The sequence below is a fragment of the Cyprinodon tularosa genome, unplaced genomic scaffold (assembly GCF_016077235.1).
Source record: "Cyprinodon tularosa strain WSP-4 unplaced genomic scaffold, ASM1607723v1 ctg176, whole genome shotgun sequence".
Classification (NCBI taxonomy): domain Eukaryota; kingdom Metazoa; phylum Chordata; class Actinopteri; order Cyprinodontiformes; family Cyprinodontidae; genus Cyprinodon; species Cyprinodon tularosa.
In genome coordinates, this window is record NW_024038582.1 from 747,635 (window position 1) to 775,387 (window position 27,753).

The 27,753-nt window shown below is 37.7% G+C and overlaps 2 protein-coding genes across 4 annotated transcripts; one reads left to right on the forward strand and one right to left on the reverse strand.

Moving 5' to 3' along the window:
- Positions 1–2,733: 2,733 nt before the first annotated feature.
- lsm14b (LSM family member 14B) lies at positions 2,734–5,184 on the reverse strand. Its single transcript, XM_038281787.1, has 8 exons — positions 5,048–5,184; positions 4,794–4,957; positions 4,589–4,715; positions 4,324–4,503; positions 4,141–4,224; positions 3,902–4,060; positions 2,977–3,094; positions 2,734–2,895 (listed from the first exon to the last, which is right to left on the reverse strand). Exons 1-8 carry the CDS (start codon positions 5,166–5,168, stop codon positions 2,736–2,738), a joined length of 1,113 nt encoding a protein of 370 aa, XP_038137715.1. The 5' UTR covers positions 5,169–5,184; the 3' UTR covers positions 2,734–2,735.
- A 4,349-nt stretch (positions 5,185–9,533) lies between these two features.
- On the forward strand, positions 9,534–27,203 carry LOC119781398 (transcription initiation factor TFIID subunit 4-like). 3 transcript variants are annotated; one of them, XM_038281827.1, is made up of 16 exons: positions 9,534–9,792; positions 9,901–10,641; positions 12,235–12,389; positions 14,324–14,443; positions 16,071–16,217; positions 16,294–16,416; positions 16,510–16,599; positions 18,474–18,701; positions 18,814–18,949; positions 20,283–20,397; positions 22,823–22,992; positions 23,089–23,219; positions 23,336–23,461; positions 25,435–25,491; positions 25,600–25,719; positions 25,805–25,972. In XM_038281827.1, the coding sequence occupies exons 2-16, from the start codon at positions 10,014–10,016 to the stop codon at positions 25,970–25,972; spliced, it is 2,514 nt and encodes an 837-aa protein (XP_038137755.1). In that variant the 5' UTR covers positions 9,534–9,792; positions 9,901–10,013. The 3 variants fall into 3 exon arrangements, with proteins under 3 accessions (XP_038137755.1, XP_038137757.1, XP_038137756.1); XM_038281829.1 differs by having other exon boundaries at positions 10,013–10,641; XM_038281828.1 differs by having other exon boundaries at positions 9,535–10,641; positions 25,805–27,203.
- The last annotated feature ends 550 nt before the right edge of the window (positions 27,204–27,753 follow it).

Sequence of the window (27,753 nt, forward strand, 5' to 3'; positions counted from 1 at the left end):
TACACTGAGGGGGGTCCGGAAGTGGATAGGTGCCAGAACCTCAGGGTCAATCTGCACTGTTCCAACAGGAAAATTGAGCACAACTTCCATATTCGCTAAATAAAGACTAACTATACTTCCTACAGCCTTTCTTAACAAATAGACGCATATATTTCAACATCCGTGCTTTCTAGATTAAAGTTATAGTGAAAATTCTTTCAGGTTAGAGTTCTGGGTCGAACATCTTTTCCATCGTCACCTTTATCAATAATCATTATGCATAAAATTGATATTGACAAGTACTTTTATCTACATAAATTGATTATTAAATATGTTTTTACTAAAATAGTTATCTATGATTTCACTGAAAAGTCCTAGATGACTCGCAGAACCACATCTTTTTCTCTCTGCCCCATATAACATAGAATCTAGTTCTGAAAAGAGCATGAATTCTGTACTTATCGTCTTTAATATTCTTACATTGATGTGCATAATTAAGTGTTTTTGTTCTCAAGTAATTATTAATGTATAAAAATTTTTTGAATATTCCACGAGTGTATTACTGCTGCCAGCAAGTCTCTTGTTTTGTTTGCTTTCAAATCACATTTTTTATTGATATGAAATACTTTTTGACAAAGGGGTGTTAAAAACTGTTAAGGTGTATTGCAACATATTTCAATCTCAGAAAGGTACATTTAACTCATTACAGTCTTGCATTTCTGCATCAGCTTCTTCCCTACTGCTGTCAGGCTGCTGAAAAAAAACTCAAAATTAAGTCACAGACTCTGCACCACACAGATCATACTACCAAATGAAAACACTGCATATTTGCCCTGTATATATTTGCATTGAAATGCTCTGAACTTCCATACCAATGTGTTTCTGCACAATGTTATTTGATCACGGCAATTTATGAAACGAAAATGTTAATGTTTTGCTGCTAAGCTGCTGCTCATCCACTGTCTGAAAGCTGTACAAAACATTTCGTTTTGTATACAAAATTACAATAAAAATGGTCTAAGTCTAAAAATAAACAATCTACTGTACATGAATACAATATGAATATATAATAGCATACAGATAATTTAGCATTCAGTTCCTCAAGTTTTCACTTAACCTCATATTTCCTCCCAACTTAGCCATTTAAGTAGGGAGAAAACTGAGAAAGGCATCCAACCTGATTAAGACTGTTAGTGTTTATGACATGGTAGACCTTTTCTAGTATTTTTTGTAGACCAAAACAGTGATCTATGTAATAATTTGAAAGATATCCGCACGAGTTTCCATAAAAACACTACCAGAGGACACTATAGCGCTTCTCAGTGATGGACAGAAAATGAGCGCTTGAAACATTTGAGTATGTTTAATTTTGTTCCCTCATTGAAAGACTTGTTTTTCAGTAAAATGCTAAGTGAGCCAGACACTTAACTTGCTAATGTCGCTCCCAGTGCTTCCACATCTAAGCAGAGATGTTGAGGTAGGAAAAATAAAAAAGATTGATGTGGTGCTTTGATCATAGATTGGTGCTGTTCCAAAGCTGTTAGGTTTCTGCTTTGTGGCAATAACGTTGCTTTGCTTCCTGTAATAGATGTTAGTTGATGAGGCATGGGGGCCTACTGAATAGGGCATTAAGCTTGGAATCCAGAGGTTCTGAATTCAAGCCCCTCTCCCACAGACTGCCACTCTGGTCTCTGAGCAAGGCCCTTAACCCCACACTACTTCCCAGGTGCAACAATAGCAGCCCACTGCTCCCCAAGGGAATAGGTTAAATGCAGAAGTAAATTTCCCCAATGTTAGATCAATAAAGTTCAAGGTTTTAATAGGTTCAGAGTCAGAACCTGTAGATTTAAACTGGATGCCTTCATATTCCTCACTTCCCTCTCCTGAGCTTGAACTGGCCGACAGTCCAGCCACACAAAGGAATTTCAAACATGGTCTGGAACCACCATTAATGTTTCCATCCATCTCCATTACAAAACATTGTGCTGGCACCAAAAGTGCTCTCCGACATCACAGGGAGATGGGTTTTGCAAGCTTTTAATTAGAGCGCTGACATGGAGTTACTAAATGTAGGCCATTTGTGTTAAAAATAAGCTTTTTAATTCACAATAACCGAGAACCACTTGGTATAACCTGCAGAATGATTTTAATGCAAAATTACTTTAAATTGTTACAACACCAAGCCGCAGACCTTGCGTTCAGCAATCTCCTTGATCTTTCACCTGGAGACCACCACACGCATTAATTTCCTCCAGTGCCCTCAATACCAACCAACACAAAATGCTGAGACAGTAGACCATCACCTTTTCTATTAGATTCTAGACTTCCTTGCAAGCTAAACTTAAGGATGTGCAATACAGCAAAACGCTTCCAAATATGTTCTGATGATGCCACAATAGCCTGCTAAAACTATAAGAGGTGGAGCAGGCCATTCCCACTTCAAAACATCCACACAATCTTGCATACAACAGCAACCATGACAATGAGATGTAATAAAGTAGGCTCAGTAGCAACAATTAAATCAAAGCATCAATGTTGGAAATAAGGCACCTCAAGATTTTAAATACATATTTAAGTTTATTTTAACTGTAGATTTACAGGATTTTGAAATTAAAGAGCAAAATATTTCAAAACCAGTCAAACCACTGGACAAAACCAATTAAATTGAAATGAAGAGCCTTAAACTGTCTTCATCTATATTTTCTACAAAAAAGAAAAAAAAAAAAAAAACACACACAAACTCATATTCCAGGTCTTCACAGTCTTCTTTGGTGGATCCTTTCTGAAGGGAGAATTTGAGCAGCTCCTCGTCCTCTGCTCCTTGTAAATCTACCTCTAAAGCCTTGACCTCTCAAGAATCGACCAGTGACCCCAAAAGTCTCCAAATTGCGCTTTCGTTCTTCTGCCCATGATAATCTGAAATTTGGGGAACAAGAGGTAAACTCCAAAATCTTTACTGAAGACTGAAAAAGGTCTAATTTTCTAAGAACAGTTTACCTAAGCCCAGTATCCGAAGACACATTATCAAAAAAAGACTTTGCTTTGTCATAGTAGCACTTTGGTCCGAAGTCCTCATACTCTGCTGAGCACATCCTCTCTTTTGCATTCCCAATATCTGAATCAAAGAACAAGAAAATTACGGAAGCAGATAGAAGCGATCAAGTGGACCAACATTGATTAATACGGTCTGCTTGTGTCATCATTTGTTTAATCTTTGAAAATGACTTATGGGTTCTAGTGTATTCAGCAAAAAGAATCTAATTTTACCAGAAGTCCAAAAACATACATGCACCTCTTGACAAATGTGGCTTGATAATTCCTGAATGACTATCTACATATATCTATCTATATAAATGATTTTCTTTGGAGCAGCAAAGTCATTCTAAACTTAAAGAAAAAAAAAAAAAAAAAAAAACCACAACACAAAAAAAGTCCTAACAGAAACTTTGCATTTATTTTTAGGCCCTAATCCAGACTTGAGATCAACTGATGCATTAAAAACTCAAACAGATCCTTCATAGTTGGTGCCAATACTTTTGAACAAGTCTCAATTTATTCCAAAACAATTAAGATTTTAAATTGACAGTACATGCAATCCACAAGCTCTTAAGGCGTGGCTGCCTAATGCATCTATGCATAAGCCCAAGCATTTATTTAAAAAAATAAAATAAAATAAAAAACACAAAACAAAAAAATACATTGGTTGGCCAATGTATCAGTTTATCTCTGGTCCAGACCCTTACCAGTAACAATACATACCCAACTCCACACTCTAGCCCTATTCCTGCACCCAACCCATTGGGGATCAGTGGACTACTTCCCACAAATGCCTTTTACTCCCCCACATAGTAGCATATTTATGGGAAATTGACCTTACACCATTCCAACAAGTTAAGAAATATAAACAGCCACAGAAACCCACCCTTTAGATTTCTTCTTTCTTGCACCTCCCTCTCAACTTCTTTAATGAACTGTGCATTGGCGGAATCAAAGTCAAAGTCTGTATCAAACTTCAGTATAGGAGATGGAACATTAGCCACCATCAGCTGCGCTCTACCACTGCTCCGACGTCTTTGAGGAGCTAAGAACATTTCAATGAAATGCATGATATTAATCCTGTACAGAACATTAAAGTTTTGACCTTTCAGATCTTAAATTTACCTTGTTTTCTTCTGGGTGGTGGGCGGTCAACGTTTTGCCGCTGTGAACCCTGACGATTAGAGCTCACACCAGAACCAGAACTGCCTTGGGGGGGAAAAAATAAAAATCTTGCACAATTGAACAGATAATTTAGAAATTCAGGCCATTTGTTTTAATGTAGCTGAAGTATCACCAGATACTTACTGGTAGGCCCAGGCTCTCTTTGAGGCTGGGAATTTTCTCTCCTGGTCCTCGGGGGCCTTCTATTCCACTGCCTGTCCTGTGAGGCAATCAAACCCCTTCTCTGCCCTTCTACTTTGATTGTTTGAACAGCCTTCTCTACCATGGGACCCCGTCTAAAATGCAGATCTGGAAGTACAGGCCCTATTTGACAAACAAAAAAAACAATCAAACACCTGGGTTGTGTTTAAGGTTAATTTACATCACATGAAATTGCAGGAATACTTGCCCACGCCAAGAGCAGCAGCATACTGTTGGCTAAGAAAGGAGCTTGCAGAAAGTGGATTACAGATGGGCATCCTTACTGGGCTAAAAGGGCCAAAATTTGTGTAGATGCCAGAGCTTGAACTGGATGACTGAAAAATAAGTAAAATAAAAAAAAATTTTCACAATCTTGACATGGAATTGAATGATGCATGTTTTTCCTACTGTACTTGAATGATTGCTGGGTCTGGTGGTAGGCCATGGTGACACATTGGGGATTCGCACAAAGTAATATCCTTGATGTCACTTCCTCGGAAAGTGATGTACTCATAGACATCATCTTTGGGTGGTGTTGGTCTGTCAGTAGGACGTCCCTCAGTTCCAAAACACTTTACTGTTCACAAACATTTTTTTTTTTTCTCTCAATCTCTCAAAGCCTCAGAGTATTACTGACACATCTTGTCACGTAATATATTATACTCACCTTTTGCCAGCACAATAGTGGAGTTATTTTTATCTATTGTGTATAAAATCCCTTCATAACGATTTTGAGCCTTTGAAAGCAACCCTATTTTACAGCCAATATATGGCTTTGTAGAAGCCATGGCTGAATAACATTTAAGACAGATGCTCCAAGTTTTTTTACTGACTCACAACACACTACTCAGATTTTTCTTAGACACCTTATAAGCATTTGGAGGTGTATTGGGAACACACCAGCTGATTGAATTTAACTCACCTGTTTGTACCACGGCAATCACAGCACCACCTCAGTGGGTGCATTCCTTTACAGGCAGCCGGAGAATGACCTGGTTGGAAGTCAATGCAATGAGGAGTGGGAGGAGTACCTTTCACAGTGAGGACAGCCGTTTTCATTCAACAATATTTCATAGATTCAATTTGTTTGGGTACTTATCCCTTGAATAGTGTTCAAAACTCCCCTTTTTATGTAAGACATAAAAGCTGTGATGTCAATGCAATTAATGGAATATTTGAAGCAATAAAATCAGATAATAATCAACAAACATGTATGTATATCATAGTTTTAGGTTATGTCATATGTAGCTGACAATGTACTGTAAATAAGATTATGGTGTCTAGTTGCAATTTAAAAACATTATTTTTAAAAAGCTAAGAAAAATTTATAAATTAACTTAGTTTTTCTAGACAGTCTTCAAAGTGGATAAATACTTTTGGTGGTTAGATGGAAAGGACAGGACATTAGATAACATTGCCTGTGGTCACCCTGTTTACTTTTTGTTCCTGTATTTTTCAGAGCATCACAAAGTCGCTTTAGTATATTGAAATAATGCTGTCTACTTAGATTGAGCTACCTGCTGTTTGAGCTATAGAAGGTAGTTAGTGGAGAAATACTAGATAGTTTGTGCAAACACTATGTCACATAGGTCCTTCATAGGTCGGAACTGATAAAAGCCTCAGCTAGGTAGGGGCAACACACACAATTAGACAATGTTGGTCACTCTTTAATTTAACTATGAGTAATCATTTCCCTGTTCAGTGATGCCCCCACTGGGAAGTCCACTCTGGTAATTGGCAGCTCCATATTCAGAAACGTGGCAATAACGACACCAGGGACCATAGTCAAATGTTTGCCGGGGGCCAGAATGGGAAACATCAAATCCCATCTGAAACTGCTGGCTATGACACCCGGTTATGCTGATCAGAGGTCACTAAAATTAGTGTTTCTTTAGTGTGTAATTTTGACAAAACAATGTCAGACTCCATAATGTTCTCTGGTCCCCTCCCTGATCTAATCAGTGATGACATGTCGTCATTCAACCGCTGGTTGTCCAGGCGGTTTCCTGAAAACAACGTAGGCTATATTCATAATTGGCAATCTTTTTGGGGAAAGCCTGGTCTGATTCGGAGAGACGGCATCAAATCCCACTTTGGAGGGTTCAGCTCTTCTTTCTAGGAATCTGGTCAAATTTATTAGTCCTCTAAAATGCAGACAGCCCAGGGTGAAGACCAGGAAAAAGAGTCATAGTTTAACACATCTCTCTGCAGCTTCTCTACTGTTACCTACTCATTACTCCATCCCGACAGTGTCTTGTCTATGAAAAAAATCTAATAAATTAGCAAAGATTCCCAAAAGAGTAAATTTTGATAATCTAATTAAAATTAAAATAACTCCAATTGGGGAAAAAGTTAAAATGATTAAATGTGGTTTATTTAACATAAGATTTCTTTCCTCAAAAAGTCTGCTAGTTAATGACTTGATATGTGATAATCAAATTGATTTATGTTGCCTTACAGAAACTTGGCTGCAGCAAGAGGATTACGCTATGTAGGCATAAATGAGACAACTCCCTATAGTTATTTAAATTTTCACATTCCTAGAAATTCTGAGCCAGTAGGGGGAGTAGCAACACCTTTCAGTCTGACTTACTGATTACTCCAAAGTTACAACTCTTTTGAAAACTTCCATCATCCAAATTCCAAAGCAAGAAAACCTCTTCTTTTTGTAACTTAGGTCCTTACTCTGAAATTGTTTGATGAGTTTTCAGAGTTTGTATCTGATTTGGTGTTGAATACTAACAGGGTCATCATAGTGGGGGTATTTAACATCCATTCTGACTTTGGACCTTGTGCTGACATATGGCAATGAATGTGAAGAAATAACAGTATTTCCTCATAACCCTGTCTTCTCTGACCATTTTTAATTACCTTCAGAATTACTTTAACAGAGTTCTTCTCCCCCTAAAGAAGGTTTCACTTTAGCAGATCATTATCAGACAATGCAGTTATACATTTTTAAGTAGCTGTTTCACTTTCTCTCTCCTTTGTGTTACTGAGTAGTGCTGTAGAGGAAACAAGTTTAGTTTATTGCCCTTCACAGTTTGATGATTTTGCTGATAGGGTTGTTAGTTCTCTGCGAACTGCCTTAGACAATGTAGCCCCTTTTAAAAAGAAAAACTTAAAAAATAGAAAGCTTGCTCCCTGGTTTAATGCAGAGCTGCACACTTTAGCAAGATGCTAGGAAACTGGAGAGAAGATGGTGTTCTACAGGAACCTTTAATGCCATATAAGATGACCCTTCGGACATAGATCCAAGAACTATGTCCTCCCAGGTCAAGCCCCCAGGGACTTTGAACCAGTCTGACTATATGATCTGGTTGAATTGTCTCTGTAAAGTGCCTTGATATGACATGTGTTGTGAAGAGGGGCTACAGTATATAAATAAACTGAATTAAATTGAATGTTTTCTAATGAAACAAACCACAGCCTCTTGAGAGCGTTTTACTAGTGTTTTATAAAAACAACTGTAATTTATAATAATTGAAATAGTTAGCACTGAAAATGAATAATCACTTTAATTCTCATGAGTACTCTTGAAAAAGGTACATTTTATATATAAACATAGGTTTTAAAAAGTGAGTTTGATAAGATTGGATTTCTTTTCTACCTTAATAATATAATAATCCTTTAAAAACTGCATTTTGTGTTGGCTGGTGCTTTCTTTGACTAATATTTTAATTTGTTTGTTTGGTGTTCTAAAACACTTAAAAAAGTGGGCAGAGACTTTTTTATTCTATTGTATGTTTTATTACCTCCACTTTATTATGTCCACTTTCCAATCCCTACTCTTCTAAATAAAAGCTCACAGTTAAGAAGTCTGACATAGTGCTCCTCGAAAGAAATCTTTAATACATAATTTTCACATCAAGTTCCATAAAAGTCTAAGACTGTATCACGAATGACAAAGACAGCACATCTAAAGAGACTCAGGTTTGTGTATGTATGTATATATATATATATATATATATATATATAAACAAGTGGTACAAATGTAATCACTGACTGGGCTCTCTAACTTACACTGAGACATAAACTGATTATAGATTATAGTTTAAATATTATGGACAGGTTACACTAACCTGACAACAGCCAGATGCATGTCTCGCTCCGCCTAGCTCCACTCACACTGAGCGGAGCTAGGCGGAGCGAGACATGCATCTGGCTGTTGTCAGGTTAAGGTTACACAGGTTAACTCAGGTTCTGATGGTAAATTTTGGGAAAAATTCAACAATGAAGATGCCGTTGTAAAAGAAGGCACATGTTTGGAGCTTTTGTTCCAGCATGACTTTAAGGAAAACCCCTTTTTCTTCTATAACTTAAATTCTCTCCTCAATACATGCATTAGTCAATTAAAGGTGTGAAATTTAGAAGAGCCTTCAAAAACACAATTGAGCAGTAACGATGTCCAAATATGATGTTAAATAATCAAACTACTCAACTAAATAGAAGCAGTAATTTTAATGTAGGTTGGCAAAACTTGTTGATATGCTGACTGAGCAGATCAGGCTCCAGGATTACCTAAGCCTGTCTGTTTCCCTGGTCTGGAGCAGGCTAACTTCACTTAATAATTTAAGTTAATGCTTCTGTGAAGCCAAGTCTAGGTTTAATTAAGGATGTCTGTAAAATCCCTAGCTTAATCCCTTATCTTGGTTTTGTGAAACAGATCTAAAAGGAATACTTAAAATCTGCCCATGAGCAAATTACGCCAACTTATGTCAGCAGTTGCCTCATCCAGTCTGATATGATGTCAACCTTACAAGGTAGATTTTTTTATTTGTTTTTCAAAGGATAAATGAGCAAGATAGATTTTTCCTGATAAGAAGTGTATCTTAATTAAATGATGAATAAAATCCTGCAAAATTCTTTAAGAAAGTTGTGGTAATTATTTTAAGAATAAAACCATTTGTTATTCATACAATCTTTGAAAAAGAACATAAATTAAAAGCAGCCGTTTAAAAAAAAGAAAAAAAGAATTCAAACTGTTTCCACAATGTTAGTAAAGTTTGCATCTTATTTTCGTTGTACTAATCATAAAGTGACTGTGGAGAAAATGCCAATAGTACAAAAACAACTTGCTTCGGAGTTTATTTTCTTCAACCAACCAATCAAAATGCCTAACAAGCATTACGTCGTGGAAGGGCGTGTCCAATCGGCGCATGCGTTCAACGCACTAGCGTTGGCAGGCAAAGATGGCGGCGGGCTCCGATTTGTTGGATGATGTTTTCTTCAACAGAGAGGAGGACAAAAAAGTAGTCAGAGAGGCAGTGAGAGCTCCGGAGATCTTCTTAACTCGAGCAGTTGGAACTAATTCAACGTCTGCAGCTTATTTCGCAACAAATCACGTCTGCGGTCCAACTACAGTCGGTAGTTTCAATAGTAGTAAAACTGGATTTTTACAATATTAAGCAGGTAAGACATCTACGCTCACTGATTAGCCGAGAGTAGCTAGTTTTAGTCAGGTTGTTTAACTTTACTGCGGGAAACTTTATTTGACTTATCGCTCTCCCGATACTACAGAGAATTGGGTAGTTGTTTGGTACATCCCTGGTTGCCGTATGTTTGAGCTGCGGTAGCGGCAGGAGTTGCGGGAGCTGTCAGTAACTGATCGGAGAGTTTCCCACGGTTACAGCATGGATGGGACGGCTGGGATCACACCGGCGGCTGAACACAGCACTACAGCCGCGCAAAGTCATACAGCAGCATCAGATGCAACAGCTGACAAACAACCGGCGGCTGCCGCTCCAGCTTTGGATGAAAGCGGCGCGGTGATGAACTGTCACATCCCCGGAAGCGGACAGTCGGACAGATCTCCGACAGCTGCTGTCAACGGACCCTCCTCTGCATCACCTGGTTTTATTATTCGAACTTCTGTTGATGCACAAAACAGTGCGATCTCTTCTGGGGATTCATCTCAGTGTTCTGTGAAAACTGTTCCCACTGTGGCGCTGGTGAGGCCACCGATACAAACTTCCAACACTGTCCTGTCATCAGGGAGCCTCAGTGATTCCTGCAAAGCCGAACCTTCTAAAACTATAACCCCAACCGGTGCTCAGGTCCCTGCTTCAAGTGTTTTGACAACTACGACTTCCACTATGAGGAGTCCAACTGTGCTACAAAACATGAGAACTACATTTTCGCCAACAATCGGTGGCAGCCTGCCTGGGGTAACACGGACCATCGCTCCACAGGTGTTGGCCCCTCGGGCCACTCAGCCTAATCAAAACACCACAGGTGTCCAAAACTTCCAGCTCCCTCCAGGTAAGATGTCCAATAACTTTTAGTTTGCTGTTCAACGCTTTTATTTTCTTGCATGGATTGTAGATTAAGACATCTTATAGGGGGGAAAAGGATGGAATAGCAGCTGGCTCCAGCCAGAACAAAGGTACTCAATGATCTACCTTTGCAATAGATACATCCTAGTGATGTTATGAGATGAGCCGAGGCTTCGAGGCGTGTGTCGAGTAATGGAGGGGGCGTTTCCCCGATGCGCGTGTCGAGGCGTGATTCATTTAGAGGAGGGGCCAAAATTGATGACGTCTGAGGCCTCGCTACCGTGATACCACGTGACCGCTTCGGTAAGTGGTTCGGGAAGCGCAAGAATTTTGACAGGCTTCTAAACAGCTTCAATGTTCAGTCAAGATGTGGGAGATTGGAGGAGAGCTGCTGTCAGCTGGAAAAAGTTTGGATAGATCCTAAGAATAAATTGGTTGTTTTTCCAACCAATCTAGTTGCTTAAAGCTAATTTGGTTTGAATAAACAATGTAATGATCAAAATCTGAGCAAACCACCAGACAAAGCCAGTGTTAATACGTCAGTTTTAAGAAGTATTTTCTCCCACCACAGACCATCTACATGAGTGGCATCCTCTGTAAGGGACAGACTCTCACCCTAGAGGTTGATGGTTCAAGACCTGTCTCTCTCTTTTGAACGTTGCGATTAAACTTAATTATTTTGGCTGATGACACTAAACTGCATTGTTTTGCCCGAGTAAAAATATAGATTGGGAAAATTAGGTCGGTTTAGTAAAAAGATTGGTTGAACACAACTTCCAACCTGATTAAAATAAAAAAAACATGGAAAAACTATCATGTTTGAATAAAAATGACTAACACCGTTCATTTTGTTCATCATTGCCCAAGTTGCACAAACACTTTCACTGTCTGCTTGAGTTTATTTCAATAAAATGGCAGAAAAACTGTGCACCTTAAATGATTGCTCTAAGAAATTTTACACTTAAAAAAAAAACTTATAAAAAATTTATTATACACACCAACCATTAACAATTTCAAGGGAACTTAAAAGGGGAAAAAAAGAAAAAACAGTTGCAAAAAAAAAATCAAAATTTTTTATTACAAACTGTAGTTCTGCTGTCCACCAGTAGGTGGTGACATGTTCACATGAAGCCTCATGAACTGTGGGGATCGTTGAAGCAATTTGGCCAAATGGTTCAATGCCTCATGAGGCTTCATCTCACCATCACTAATACATCCTCCTGGCACAGAAATACTTTATTGCAGTCTATTGATGCTTATATATTTACCGATATGCTTCTGAAGAGATGGCAGCTTTCATTTTAGTAGCTCCAATTTTTGTGCTTTCCCTGAAAAGAGTTACCTTGAATATTCTTTTCCACCATAACAACCCATCCGAGCAATATTTCTCAGATTTCTTTTTGTCACGATTCTATTTCTCAGTCAATCTCTTATTCTTACTCAGTTAAGTTTTCTTTTTTTCTACTTCTGGTCTCTTCTTTTATAGATTAATGTTTTGAAAACTTTTAGAATTGCTTATTTATGTTGATTTAAAGTTATCCTATGTCATGAGTAGGACTGCTATTGCTTTACTTTGCAGGTATGGTGTTGGTACGCAGTGAGAGTGGGCAGCTTCTGATGATTCACCAGCAGACCTTGGCTCAAATGCAGGCTCAGGCCCAATCACAAAGCGCAATTACGCCACGACCTGTTGCCCCGAGCACCACGCCGTCTGTCCAGGTTACAGCCTCTCAGGTACAAACCTTGAAGCAGAGGAACACAACACATGTGAATTCTATTTGAAATGCAGCAGTGCAGAAATGTTTAGTTCTGGATAGCAGTTGACAAACATTGACGTTATAACACTTAAGCAGCAATCAGAAGTGTAATGTTTTTGGTACATTAGTTGCATATAAAAACATGACATTCTAAGATGCCAAATAACTTTTGTGAAAACAGTTATTTGGACAGTTAAGCTGTGACTGTGCTGGTCAGGCTTTTAGAAAACCCTTCGGTTGATAGTTAGCTTTTTCCACATGGACTTAGAAACAAGCTGTTAAACAGCTGTCATTGATCACAGTCCATTGCCCAACCTACAGAAAGTAGAGGAAAAAGTTGTGCTATTTACTCAATCAATTTAATCCATGTGCTGCTTTTCAAGCTCTATACAATCCCCCAAGCTGGAATGAGACATGACATGAAAGAATACTACAGGCTAATAAAAAAAATTTCTTTGTCACTGCTTTATTTATTCAGAACAGACTGCGGTGAAGTGCAATCTTACAACGTTCTATGATAGAAAAGATGCTGTCTTTACATGAAACTGTGGATGTTGTGTCCATTATTGAGATCCAATTTCTATGTTTATGTGCATTCTTGTAAAGAACATTACATGCACATATGTTAAGGCCACAGTTATACTTCATAGTTGCAATTATGAATTTGTTTCATTTTGTATGCATTTTTAAAATTAGCATTACTTGAAAAGCTGCAATGTGTGAAATGCGTTTTCCCTTTAAATAAAAAGGGGTTTTAAAACAGACTTTTTGAAGATGCAGAACTAGACATAGATGCACGTATCATGTTTTGGATACAGGACATCGTTTTTGTTTAAGGAACTCAAACGCTTAAGAGACCTTTTCAAGTGTTTACAGAAAGATATCTTTGAAATAGTCTTGTCTTTTTGCCCTTTACGACTATAACATGGTTTATTAAGCAGACTGACACCTCAGTAGTTCAGCGCTGATAACTGTAAGCCCAGTGAAATAGTTCTCCCTAGTAAACAATCGAAGCGTAATAGTTAAAAAGGATTTTGTGGATACTCAGAAGCGAACAGCATCCAGCTCAACTAAGGCACCAATGGGAATTCTACATAAGGTAAAAAAAATAAAACCTTGTCAAGTATGAGCCAATCTATGACAACGAGCAGAAGAGTGCTGCAGTTCTTTGTTTTAGCCACAAGTGGCAGTATCATTAGAAAACACAGTAATGCCACGTTAACTAAGAGATTTTTAATAACACAGATAAGCCCCATTTACACTTCCCTTTTGAAACCATGTTGAGAATGGTTAGAGCATGATAACAGAGTTAGCTGTTGGATGTAAATGGAGTGCAACTGAACCGAACCGCGCCAGACACAACCGAACCGGGCTAAATCTAGTACTAGTTCAACAATAGGAGCTCATGAGCAGACCGCATCATCTCCTATTTACAGTCAGCTGACTGATTTAGCTGGTTTTCCGCCGTATCCGGCTTTGCAATTCACAGATCTCTTCACCTGTTCACAACACAAACTCAATCTATGAACAATAAATGACATCAAAAGAGCGTTGTGCAAATTAGGATCATGTCGAGACCGACGCTCTCATTGAAATTTAGGTGGAGGAAGCTATTCAGGCACATAAGTTCCTGAATGTTATGGGCGCCGACATTTTTGTTTGCAAAATTCCTGCCTTGAGAGCTATAGTATTGCGGACCGCTGATAGGAGGCAAGGAACTGTGCTAGCGTGATGTGTAAATGGTCGTAAGAACCAAGCTTGGTACGGGTAACTGATCCAAGCTCGGTCTGAACTCTGCACAGATCGGTTTCAGAGGGCTAGTGTAAATGGGGCAATAAAGTTAATGATTATTGTGTCCTTGTCTTGTATTTCTTTTTTCAACTAATGAAAGCATCTCTGCCTCTTCTCTAGACTCCTGGGGCTCCTCTGCTGGCTCGCTCAGTAACTCCAACCACCATCATCAAACAGGGTTCCCCTGTTCAAACTACAGTCACCACCACCGCCACACTGCAGAGGCCTCCAGTTCTCCAGGTACCCGCATCAGACTGATTATCCCGTTTCTACTTACCACAACAAGAAGACATCATTCTATTAATAAACATATTTAATACCATTCTTTATTATCTGTTTTACACTAAAAAGAAATGTAATATTTTTAGGGTAGTTGACAATAGTTGATGTTTCACTGAGCCCACAGATGTAAATATGATCTTCAATGTGGGTCTGTTGTTGTTCCAATAGGTCATGCTAGCAACTCAGTAATTCCTCGAGAAAAGTTGGCTTCTGTTTGACTGCCAATCGTTATTTGAAAATAGGATCATCCTGGACACTGACTGGATTAGTCACCAGTCTTTTGTTTGTTTATTTACTGCTATATTGGATAAAAAGCATTTATTAATTTTCAAGTCCTTGTGGGGAAAAAGATAAAACAGGCTTTCATAATTGTATCATCCATTTCCTGGAATTACCTTGAAAGAATGTGTAGAACTCTGCAAACACAAAGATTGTTACATGTCTTTTAGGCCATTTGTTTCCCTTTACTTACAAGTTAGAAAAACAAGGTAATTATTTGTTTTTAGTTATTTGGTCATCTTAGATAATTTCCACTGTCACAAGTACAAAGCAACCACATTAACACATTGCATTTCACCCATCCCCTTGGGGAGCAGTGTGGGGTTAAGGGTCTTGCTCAGGGACCCAGAGAACAGGCTGTGGGGATCAAACGGGGGTACTTGCAACCTTCTCAGAGCACGAGCGCACTGCTCTCACCACTAGGCCAACACTCCCCCAGCGGCAGAAAGACACTGGGCGGGGAATCAAACCTGCAACATTGTTGTTGCAAGGCAGCAGTGCTACCCACTGTATCACTGTGTAACTGTTTATAAGGGGTGCCTTTGATAAAATCATACATACTAGCTGGGTAATATGGCTAAAATGTCTAATCTATTATTTTATACTAAATCTTAATTAATAGATTTATTTTTCTCCCTTTAGTTTTCTAATAAAAATAATCAAAACAACTACATACATTAATACCTAAGTTTAAAGGGTAAAAAAAGTCCCAAAAACAATGAAAATAAAACGCCCTAAATATTTGCAGCTAGTGAAATCACACAGTGAGCTAGTATATTAGTAATGAGGAGGGATCTTCTGATGAACAGATGCCACTCAAGAAGTGCATTAAGGAAAAAAAAACAGTTTTAAAAAAATGTATTTGTCATAAACATAAAATTTGAATAATCAATGAAATCAGTTAATCTAAATTAGCCCACTACTATAGAATAATCTACCTACTTTACTGAAGAAGAAAAAGACCCCTCTAGGGGGGATTTTTTTTTTTTTTTTTTTTTTATAACACACTGATATGATAAAAAATTAAAATTAGACTTTCATTCCATCATATTTGCCTTTTTTACTTTTACCAGTTAGTTTATTGGACAAAGGCTAATTAACAAAATCAACAGAAATTCATGGTATTTACTCAACAAAACCTCATCAAGGTTGTCGCCAAAATGTGTCTTTATGGTTCTGACAATTTTAAGGGATAATTAGTTTTAGGGACTTTTTTTAGTTGCTGGTCCTAAAAGATGATGTCTGATTGCTTCATGTCTTGTTAAAGTAAACTCATGTGCTCTCTCTCTCTCTCTCACATGAACAGAATACTATTGTACTGGGAGGAAATGCGTCTTCTTCAGGTCAGGCCCTTGGAACATCAGCAACAGTCCAGGCAACGACAGTAGTGACTCAGAGGGTGGCGCCCCTCGGAGCCACTGGGGCGCCCCTTGCTCCTATAGCCATCTCAGCTGTAAGAGAGAAGTAGAACAACTGGCTTTGTTTAACTAAGTCAAATTCTGAATATTTTTTTTTTTTTTTTGTTTTAGGAAACATTAGAAAATGTGAAAAAGTGTAGAAACTTTCTGTCTACACTCATCAAATTGGCATCAAATGGAAAACAGTCATCGGAGACTACAGCCAGTGTCAAAGAGCTTGTTAAGAGCCTGCTGGTACTTCTCTACACAGTTTGCTGATCTGTCATTCGTACACTAATATCTGCTTACCTCACATAGCTTTACCATTTGGTTTCCTTACTTTAACAGGAAGGAAGGATAGAGCCTGATGATTTCACCAAGCAGTTGTACAAGGAGCTTAACTCTTCCCCTCAGCCATACCTTGTCCCCTTCCTTAAGGTGAGTTGCTGCAAAAATGGTCTTTCTTTAAATGTTATCCAACAGTAAACACATACATTACCATTCGTTTGTAAAAGTTTGCTTAGTCTGTCAGTTTAGTTTAGCAGCTGTGCTTTATCTTCTATTTTTGATGATTGATTTAATGACGCACCTTAACGTAGTACTGATAAGGTAACCATATACTGCTGCTTTATCTTTGCCAGGTGTGTTCCTTTCTGCTTGATGCTTTTGTTTTAACAAACATTAGACGTCTTTACAGGAAAATATTTTTAATTTATAATAGTTTTAATATAATATTTATTAAAAAATTTTACTATAACCTATACATAGATGGACTTCATTTACTTAGTAGGTGACTTTTGAAAGTAGCTGGTTGCCGTTGAATTTATAAAGTAAAGAGGTTGAATACAAATGCAAATCACACTGTTGAGGTTTTTATTTATTACCTCAACTTAAGTTTGAAGGGATAAATGAATGCAATGAAACTACTATTATATTAGTGCACTAGCACTCATGGATTTTATAAATTTCATTCAGGGAAAAAAAAAAAAAAAGAAAAGCAACAACTTGTGTTTAATGCAATTCATATTTCGTCATCAAAGAAAAAAAAAACTGTTCTTCCGCTACTTTTTAAATTGACCTTGGAACAGATACAGTATATGGCATAAATGAATATAGCTACAACAATCTGAAAGATAATTTAGTTTGATATAATCATTTTTAAAGCAACCCGAAAGGTGATAGAAAGCTGTAATTTTAGCGCCGCCACTATTTGGCATCCGGCTGACCATTGCTACAGTTAAACAGAGTCCTCAGGTACTACTTATATCTGTGTTGTTGCTTAACAACAACATTTAGGTGGCTCATTCATGACTCACGCGACTCATTCAGTGACAGATCTGACCATCTCTGGTTACATAGTCCAGTTTCTGAGAAGGGCAATCCAGACAGAGCATTGATAAACATCAAAAGCTGTTTATTGACCTGGAAATCATTGAATCTATCTCTAGTTCAGCTATATTCAGCAGATACTTGGAGAAAAACAGTTGCTTTCATGTAGAAAATGAAATCAATACACAATAACAGCTAAGAGAGCGCTGTGTGTTGGAAGTCCTCCAATCTAAGATTAAACGTTTAGACCAGCTTTTATCTACATCCAAATATTTTACGGACGGTTCATCTATATGCATAAAAAAACAAATCGTTAAATACAAATCTAAAAGTAATCTAAGACAGAGTATTAGAGTCAGACCAAAAAAAAAAAAATTAAACGAATGTCATCCTGTAATGCATTTTATAAGAATACATTTTTAATCTTATGATTTCATTCTCGTTATATTACCAGAAAAAATAGATATATTGCTATCTAAAGTTGTAATAATAAAAAATGTATTCTTGTATCATTACAATAATAAAGTCGTAATGCTTTGTGAATAAAGTCATGATAGAATAAATTTGTCCGATTATTATTCCTTTCAGAAAACAAAATATGTAAACAACCAATCAGAAAGCTGAGCTCCGTTTCTAAACAAAATAATTATTTGGTGCTTATGAGCTAAAAGGTTGAATATTTCCTTATTTGTAAAAATGATACTAAAGCGTAACCTTACAAGATTCTCATCAGTCCTCATTTCAGTGGAGGGGATGAAAGAGCCAGAGTTCTCATTGAATAATATTGACTTTATTCTTGTAATATTATGAATTGTGATTTTGATTTGTAATATGTTTTTATTTTATTTACAGTCACTTTATTTTGTAATGTAATGACTTTATTCATTCTACTAGTTTTATTCTACAACATCCAAAAACCTGTCAAAAATTACGAAACTTCAGTTTTTTCACTGAATACATCTATTGTCTCCCGCTGCTTATAGAGAAGTCTTCCAGCTTTGCGCCAAATGACCCCAGACTCAGAGGCCTTCATCCAGCAAAGCCTTCTGCCCCAGCCAAGCACTCAGCCAACTGCAGCAGCCTCCACAGCCCTCGGCGCTGTTGTGCTGCGACCTCCTCTTCCCCCTACAGCCACTGCAGCCACAGGCACTGCTGCAACCAAAGCCACCGTCATTACCCTGTCCCATAAAGCCAACAGTAAACCTGGAGTGGTAATGTAGCTGCTTCTGTGAAACTTCAATTCAATATTTCACGTTCACCTGTAAAATCCTACTCTGTTATTGAATTTCTAACATTTGTTGCTGTGTGTGTGATTATGTGCAGGTGGTACCTCAGCAGCCGGGCGGCACAGTGAGGCCACAGGTGACGTTGGCTCAGTCTCCTTTGGTGACAATCCGAGGAGCAGCTCCGAGCCGGATTATTGTCGGTCAGCCACAGATTGTCAGGCAGATTTCACGAGGTTTGAGTTCAGCAGATTTTTAAACTGGAGATTTCAAACATCTATATAGGATTGGGTTTCAATATAACTGCCCACTGTAGCTATAAACACAAAAATGCAATATTAATCCTGTGCAATAATGTTAATGAAAGGTAGGGCTGGGCGATAATTCAATAACGATATATATCGATGGATAGACGTGTGGCGCAATAGAAAAAAAGAGGGTCGATAAAAGTTCGATAAAAAAGAAACGCAGTTTTCCTTCCTTCTCATTGTAGCCTAGCATGTAGGTTTATGCTAGTCACTACTTCCTCCTAACCAATCACAATCGCGGACCCAGGCACGCCGTCACCAAGCGCCGCCCTCTCAAACCACAACACAGAGCACATGCAGATGTCGCAGCAAGGAGAGGCGGAGGAAATTGTTTCAAAGAAAGGTTTTTGTAGTTCGGCAGTCTGGCAGTATTTCGGTCATGGCAAGTCGGACCAAAAACAAACCACAGTCATCTGTAAAATGTGTCGGGAACCAGTGAAAACCAGTCTGATAACGAAACCAACTTTTTTTTTTTTTATCATCTCAGCCGCTCACACCCGCAGGAGTACGAGCTGTGTAGGCCCCGACGCGGCTCTGCTCCGAGGAATCTTCGGGAATTTCGGGAAAATATATATATATATATTCAGTTCTGGGCAGTTTCCCACGTAGTTCTAACAATTGAGATAAAAATGCTGAGGGGCCAGAAACTTCAAAGTAATAACTCAGGTTAAAGCAGGAAACGGGGGCGGCGGTGGGGGGGCATTTATTTATTTGTTATATTTATTTTGGTCACTTTTCTGGTCACTTTAGTTTATTCTTTGTCAGTATTTAATAACATAACTCAGGTCTCTTAAGTTATTTTTCTTTAAAACAATTCTGTTATGGTTAAAAAAGTTGGTTAAATAAAGATTTAATTCGAAGTCTGTGTTTGTGTTCTTTATTAAAATTAAATCATTTAGCAATATCATAATAAGTCCAGGCAGAGCTGAACATAAAATATGGTTTCAAATCTTTTCAATAATTATCGATATCGATCAATATGCATTTTTTTTTATCGATAAGCTTTTTTTCTATATCGCCCAGCCCTAATGAAAGGCTGATATGCTACAGAGACACTTGAAAATAAATCTTCCTGCAAAGTTGAAGATCTTTCAGGTTTTACATGATGGGATTGCTGCCACCTTGTGGTTACATTTTTTAATGCGTTATACTGTCGGAAAAAAGATGTGATATTGATTTGGACTGTTTAAATGGCTGCTGTGATTAATCTTATGTTATCTATGCCAAAAAGTGAACTTTTGTCCCCATTTGTCAATTTTAGTCTCCATGGTGAAGCAGACCGTAGTTCCAGGGGCCAGAGGAGTAAAAGTGATTAACCCAGCGTCTCCCATCAATGTCCAGAACAAGCTGAAGGAAGCTGGAGGAGGAACTTTCAAGTTTGTGCTGCTTATATATATGTCTTTTGTACATGTCCTCCATCTGGCATCTAGAATACTTTACCTTTTAAGTCCTCTGTGTATTTCCATTACTTGTTTTACCTTTTCACTTCTTTATATTTATTGAGATACATTTGCTGATTACTAACTATAGCTTTTTTTAAATGTAACTTTTTGTTCTTATCTCTTTTTTGTTATTTTATCATTTGTGATCCCATCAGAAAGCTTTAATATTTATTATTGATAAATATATGTCTAGTGGGGATCAATCCATTACTCTATTCTGGTATTATTGGATAATGGAAGAGGTGTGGACTTGGGTCATGTAACTGCAAATCGAGTCAGACTTGAGTTATAAGCTTGTGGCTTCACAACTACATGAATACTTGATTTCTCCCAATGATTATTGGAAAAACTTGACAAAAAACAGCTGTAGGTGACATCTCATAAACAACAGATTGGCTGCAGCATATCACAATGACATGATATGAAGGCACTTTAACTTTTGAGGGCTAACAGAAGTAGATTTGAGAAAAATCCTCAATGGAATCTTCCCAGAGGCTTTTTTTTATCTTGGAAAGAAAGTCCCCCCTCTGATTATCCAGGAAATCAGTTACTAGAGTAAGAAAAATAAAATACATAAAATGCTGAGCAATTAATTTCAAGTCTTTACATGTTGAAAAATCCTTCACATCAGTCTAAACAGTGACACTAACAGTTGATATTAATAACCATATGTAATTCTCATATTCTAGGGAGCTGAGGACAGGTTTTTTTTTTCCGAAGACCCGCCCTCTCCCCTTAAAAAAGAAAAAAGAAAAATTCTTGTGCCAGAGCATGCACAAACCTATTTCTCCTCGTGCATGCCCTGTTTAAAATGTGCTGTTCTCATAGATATTACAAGCTTTGTGTGTACACATACGGCGGGGCCTGTATTATGTACTTTATAGCAAACTCAGTTAACTGACCGTTTGGACAGATGATCGCTGCTTTTTGACCCATTGGTCATGTAAGTCCTCCTCCACTGTGCGGTGCCTGCGCCATCTTTATTAGTCGCGGGCTGCTGTGACAGAAAATCCCATAGTGCTTTGCGAGGAGGGCTCTCTGCTCAAAGCATTCTGGGATATATCTGCCTCTTCTGAGGCCTTTCACTTCTTCTCCTGAACTTCGTAGACACTTTTTCTCTTACGACCCTCGGCCCTTTTCAAAGAACCGCGGTGAGAAAGTAGAGCTTCAAGACTCTCTGAAACCGTAGCCGTAGCTCACTACACATATACGCCTGAAATTGGGCATTTCACAAATACACAGATGTGATTAATACATGCACAGGACAAGATCCAAACATGCACAACCCAATTCACACAAGCCCAAAACAATCCACACACAATACAAGATTCAATTAAGACTCCCCTGACGTGCCTCGATACACAAACGCATTTTAATAAAATAAATATTTTGATGGAGATGAGAAATCCACTTCCTGGTATGTTGAAGTACCAATAGTTTGCATCCAATAATTTAATTAAACTGTCTTATTTTTTGGGAATATATAGGAATTATGCTCTTAATTTGTAGTTACCGATCTGTCGTTACCATATTTTAATTTGACAAACCGGATCTTCTTTTCGTTCTCTTTCCTGTTTGCTGCGATTGTAATTGCAGATCTTGACCTGGCTAGACCAGACCGGAGTTTAAGACTGCTGGTACTTTGTAATTTAATTTATAATTGTTTATGGACAGCAATGATTGCTCTTTTATCACTGTTCTGGCAGTACAGAAAATCTTTTTGGACACAGTGTGGGGCTTGGCGATATGGCTTAAAGGTCTCACCCCTTTAAAATTTATAATGAAAGGTGACAAAACTAGCTTTTATTTCAGTCCTATTTTCTTTTTTCTTCTGGGAGAAAACCTTAATTTAAAGGGCAGCTAAATTCCTAATGCTAGATCAGCTTTAGTTACAGTAAAACTGGGCATACATAGTTGGCTCTCTTTTAGTAGGAAAATTTATAATATGCAGTCTTTAAACAGTGCCGTATTATAATTTGATAACACTTCCTTATTTTATACTATTTATTTTATCCATACGCCAATTTTTGTCAAATTGATGCAAAAGTATCCGCGAGCCAAAATAATTCACTTTCAAAAAAATTAAATGAGAAAAAAAATGAAAAAATGTTTGTTCTTTGAAAGAAGGGAATAAGTTATTGTAGATCTAAAACTTACTTTGGGGCCAAAAAAATTATTAAAGTCAGGAACTGGTGTTCAAATTCTCCTATTAAGCAAAATGAAAGATATCCGTTATATTTATCATGGTTATAATTAAACTATGTGATGCTACCGTTACTCAGTAGCATCACCTTTATGTAACCTTGACAGATTTTAATTTACAAAAAATAAATTTGTTTTTACTTCATCTTTCTTACAGGGATGATGATGATATCAATGATGTGGCTTCCATGGCAGGAGTCAATTTATCTGAGGAGAGCGCCCGCATCATGGCAACCAGCTCTGAACTGGTGGGGATTGTGACCCGGTCCTGTAAGGACGAGGCTTTTCTCTCCATCTCCTCTCTCACTCGGATAGTTCTGCAGATCGGTAAGTGATCCACTTCTGCGACAAAGGAGCTATTCTTTTACTGTAGCTTAAATCTCATTCATTCCTCTTTTTTTCCCACACTGGAATCTGTTTCAGGAAAGAGGTTTGGTGTCAGCGAGTTGGGCACAGATGTGATCAGTTACATTTCCCATGCTACACAGCAACGACTGCAGAACCTTTTGGAAAAGGCTTCACATGTTGCACAGCAGAAGAATATAAATTTTAGGGTATGAATGTTTCTTAGTAATTCAAGAGTTTGCTTTGCAAAATGTGTTCTATTCTTATTTCATAGCTTTTTTATTTCTACCCTTCCTTCAAACATCTTACTTCATAAAATCTTCAGGAGGATGAGCGATGTGAGCAGGTCAGCGACGTGCGAGCGCAGCTCAAATTCTTTGAGCAGCTAGATCAGATGGAGAAGCAAAGGAAGGAGGAGCAGGAGAGAGAGATCCTGCTAAAGGCTGCTAAGGTAGGGAGACAAATCTGCCGGTTTAAGAACAGCAGGAAGCTTTCCTTTCACCTCAAACACTCGCTTTACTTCTTTTATATGGGTAAAAAAGGAAATGGAATACAGATTTTTATAAAGTTTTATTCAATTTACAGTTTTTAACAATTTCACCTAAAGAAAAGCGCTAGAATATTTGGCTCTTTTGCTAAAGAAGTCAGTCCAAACCATGTTATTGAATATTTACAGGCCTCCTTAAGGGCTGGTTATACTCCCCGCAGCAGTGTGTCACAGTGAGCTTGACGCAGACATCTTTGGTTTATGCTCAATAGTGAAGCGTGGTCTGCACTATAAGCTGTGGGTCTAGATACAGCCGAGGCGGAGAGGACGTGGGGGCAAGTTTGTCTGACAACGGAGGGACATGATGGCGAAAAAGAGCGGGGATCCGGGTGGAAAAAGGGTCCTAGCGTTCTCGCGCACCTCGCTCTTCAAGCTGGTCCATCTTCACAAGTTGTTTTCTGCACTTGTGGTCATAAAAACAAAACAAGCTGGCCTCCTGTCTGCGGCCTCCTGTCTGTAGTCACCTACAATTTGGGAGAGGTGCAACAGAGTGTCTGCGGAGGGGGCGGGGACGTCTTTTTGTTCACTGCGACACATACGCAGAGGACCTGGTTTTGAAGTATAAATCAGCCTTTAGTCCTAAGCAAACCTTGTCAGTGATTTTAATGCGACCTTTTCTGTAGTGTTTGTTCTATTTGACTGTTTAGTTATTGTGGGCGAATTCAACATTCACATTAATAATCCTGAAGACGGGTGCAATAGAACTGTGACACCCCTAGTAACATGTTAATTCGCAAATACACAAACAGGGGTGTATTTTGGGATGGATCATCACTAACAGTCTCAATATTCAACGTTTTCAAGGTGTCTATAACAAAATAAGTGGTCATCATCAAAGTAAGAGGTTCTCCTAATTTTCAATCATTCTGGTGATATGTTTACGTAAGGCCTGCCTTACTGCTCGATTTTCACTTAACGGTGGTGAGTCTGAAATAGTGGAAAAATAACAAATCTTCTTTTGGAAAGTAAGCTTGTATGAGCGATGCAAGCAACAACTTTTAAACAGAGCGTGCCCGAGGAGAAATGGGCTCGTTCATGCTCTAGAATGCATTTAATAGACGTTCCCTCTCGGGAGCGGGTACAGGGTTGTGCATGTGCATTTTTTATTTATTTTTTTATATTTGAGAAATTTGCGAAAATCCTCCACTATACCTAGAAATGCAAACAAAATGTAAAAAGATATTTTTTTATTGACCAAATATTAGGAACCTATTATTTATCTTTGCTATTTATTCATGTAAAAAATAATTATAATAAATGTTATAGTTAACCATCCTTTGGGGATGATTAATTTGTAGGTTAGAAGGTCAGACCATAAATCATCCAAGTTGACCAATAACGTATTGAAATTATGGTATAAATCATTTTACAAAATACCTATTAAAGTCATGTCTTTGTTTGTTTGTTTGTCTGTACAAAAAAGCAAAAGCCTTATCATGTTATACAGTGTTTGATTTGTGATGTGGTCCATCCCAGAACAACAGGTTAATGGTAATCTATCATAATGTTTTTGATAATTATTGTTTTTTTTTATATACAAACTGTAAAGACATTGTTTCTTTGTAGGTTTTTCCCTTTTTTTTTTTTTTTTTTCTTTTTCTTTTACCACGATCATGAAATGCATCTTAGCAGGAAACGTGGTTTGTTGAACTTGAGTGACCTAGCATTATTTAAACAAGGGCCTGACAGGATGACTCACACTGTTATGATTGCATAGAGGGCCAAAATCTGTGATCTGTATCATAAATGTACATTTTTATGCTGCTAGCCAATATATATGCCATGTATGAGTGAGTGAATGAATAAAACAATGGATTTATGAGCTAATCACACAGATCCAATCTAAAATATTCAAAATCTTCTCTATATTTCTGTAGTCCAGGTCAAGGCAAGAAGACCCGGAGCAGCTGAGACTTAAACAGAAGGCCAAGGAGGTAATTATATGCAGAAAAGGGTGTATATGAAAGTCATTTCTTTCTTATTGTTTTTTCAAGTGGGTGATTTCAATGTTTTGATGTTGTTGTTTTTTTGGCGTATTCCAGATGCAGCAGCTGGAGTTGGCCCAGATTAGGCAGAGAGAAGCCAACCTAACAGCTCTTGCAGCAATCGGTCCAAGGAAAAAAAGAAAAACAGACTCCCCTTTAAGTGGTGCAAGTGCAGAGGTAATGATTTTTGCAAACTTGGGATTAAAAGTAAGATGCTTTTTTTGCTGAATTGTTAAATAATTTCCGCCACTCAACCCTGCAGGCTTCAGGGTCAGGTCCCACTCAGCCTGGAGGCTCCAATGGACCTGGTTCCAGACAGTTTATGCGACAGCGCATCACCAGGGTTAACCTCCGGGACCTGCTTTTATGTCTGGAGAATGACAGAGAGACCAGTCACTCCCAGCTGCTCTACAAAGGTCTCCTTAAATAGCAGCTGGATCGAAGAGACTAGTCACACACAGTGGGATAAAGCAAGCAGACCTAATGGCCCTTTATTTTATCTGCTGCACTAGAAGAGATATTTGCAGGAAGAAAATAATTTGAAACACAGAGGAGCCATCAGCTTTTAAATGCACCTACTGAAGCACTGGCATTTTTTGTGGCATGTTCAGCGATGAAGTGATCGGGTAATGACACCAGTTGCACTCTCACTAACTGATATCAATATTCAAGTTGTTTAAAAGTGTTTAAATACAGTTTTATTACAGATGCATAATCTCATATAGAAAAAAAAAAAAAAAAAAGAGTCTATGGTACGATTTGAGTACATTAAGTCGGTTGGAATAAAGACCCCAGGTTTTTGAAAAAAATAAACTCATTGGTACCTCTAATATTTTCATGGTGAATTAAGCTGAAGGTTTAATGTAGATTAAAGATTTCACGTTGGTCAGAATGTCTGAAAATATAAAATAATCGATCCATGACTCTTTTCACTGGGGATAAATATGATGTAACATAGGCTTGTTTGTCCTGCTTACTGTTTACAATGAGAACATTTAGAGTGTGGGCCTTTAACATTGATTTATCATAAGTCAAATTTATTCAAGCTTCCATATAAACATGGCTAGATCTATTATCAGTGTGATTGTAAAAAAAGAAAAAAATATTAAATATTTGGAGCTTTAGAAAAAGATTAGATTAAGGAGGAACCAACTGTTGTCCAAGACACCTAAATCTACCAGCACAATTCCCATAACATGTCATTCAACTCTGTAGAGGTCTGCCAAAGAGCAACTCATTTAATTCATGTCTGCTGGAGAAGAGACTGATCTAAAAGTTGGCAAAAGAAGGTTTGACAAAAGGTTAACGGTCAGGGTGCTTATTAACGTGGCCTCAGTGATGTATGTAACACAATCTATGTCTTTTTTTATTCTATTCCCCTCCGACTAAAAATCTACAATTAAGAATTCAGATAAAAAAAACTGAGATTATGATTCTCTAATAAATGCTGAATTTATTTCAATACCTTTTTAACAGGGTTGCCAATGAGTGTAGAGGGCGCTGTTACTCTGCTTGGCTGTTTTCCTGGTTGTTGTTGAATCGACATCTGTTCAGCTGCCTTCTTAAAGTAAAGCCATATCCATTCATAGTGTTGGTTTATCTATTCCAGAGATTTTGAATGACTCTGGATAAATCCAGTTTTTCTAATAGGCTGTTTATGTGATTTATGTAACACTTGGGGATATTGTAAAAACAAAGCTTTCAATGGGAGTTCAGTGGATGATTTTATTATTTTTATTAATATATTTTACTGCCACAGATTTGCTACAGACTTTAAATGCTCCGAATTTCTTTAGTTTTCATTAGAGAACAGAAGTATGCATTTATTTTGTTCTATATATTACAAGATAACATTTTATCAAATTTTATCATGAGGATCTGTTTTAGTTTTGCTGAAAAACTTCTTACCTTATTTTACTTTTTCTAATAAAAGGTAACTATATCTGAAATGATAGAAAACAAAACGGGTTGGGATGACGTTATAATAAATTTCCGTGTGAAGATTGCATTGTTTCCCTTTTTTTTAGTTCCTCAGATCAACATCCCACTTAACATGGGCTTTTTTTGTGAGTAGTACACATAACAATTATAGTTTTATGCTTGAGATTACAACTTGTAATCTTTGGTTGATGGCTTCAGCTTATGAAAATGTTTGTTTTTTCTTTCTTTCTTTCTTTGTATATAAATATTTGACACATGAGACTGATATGA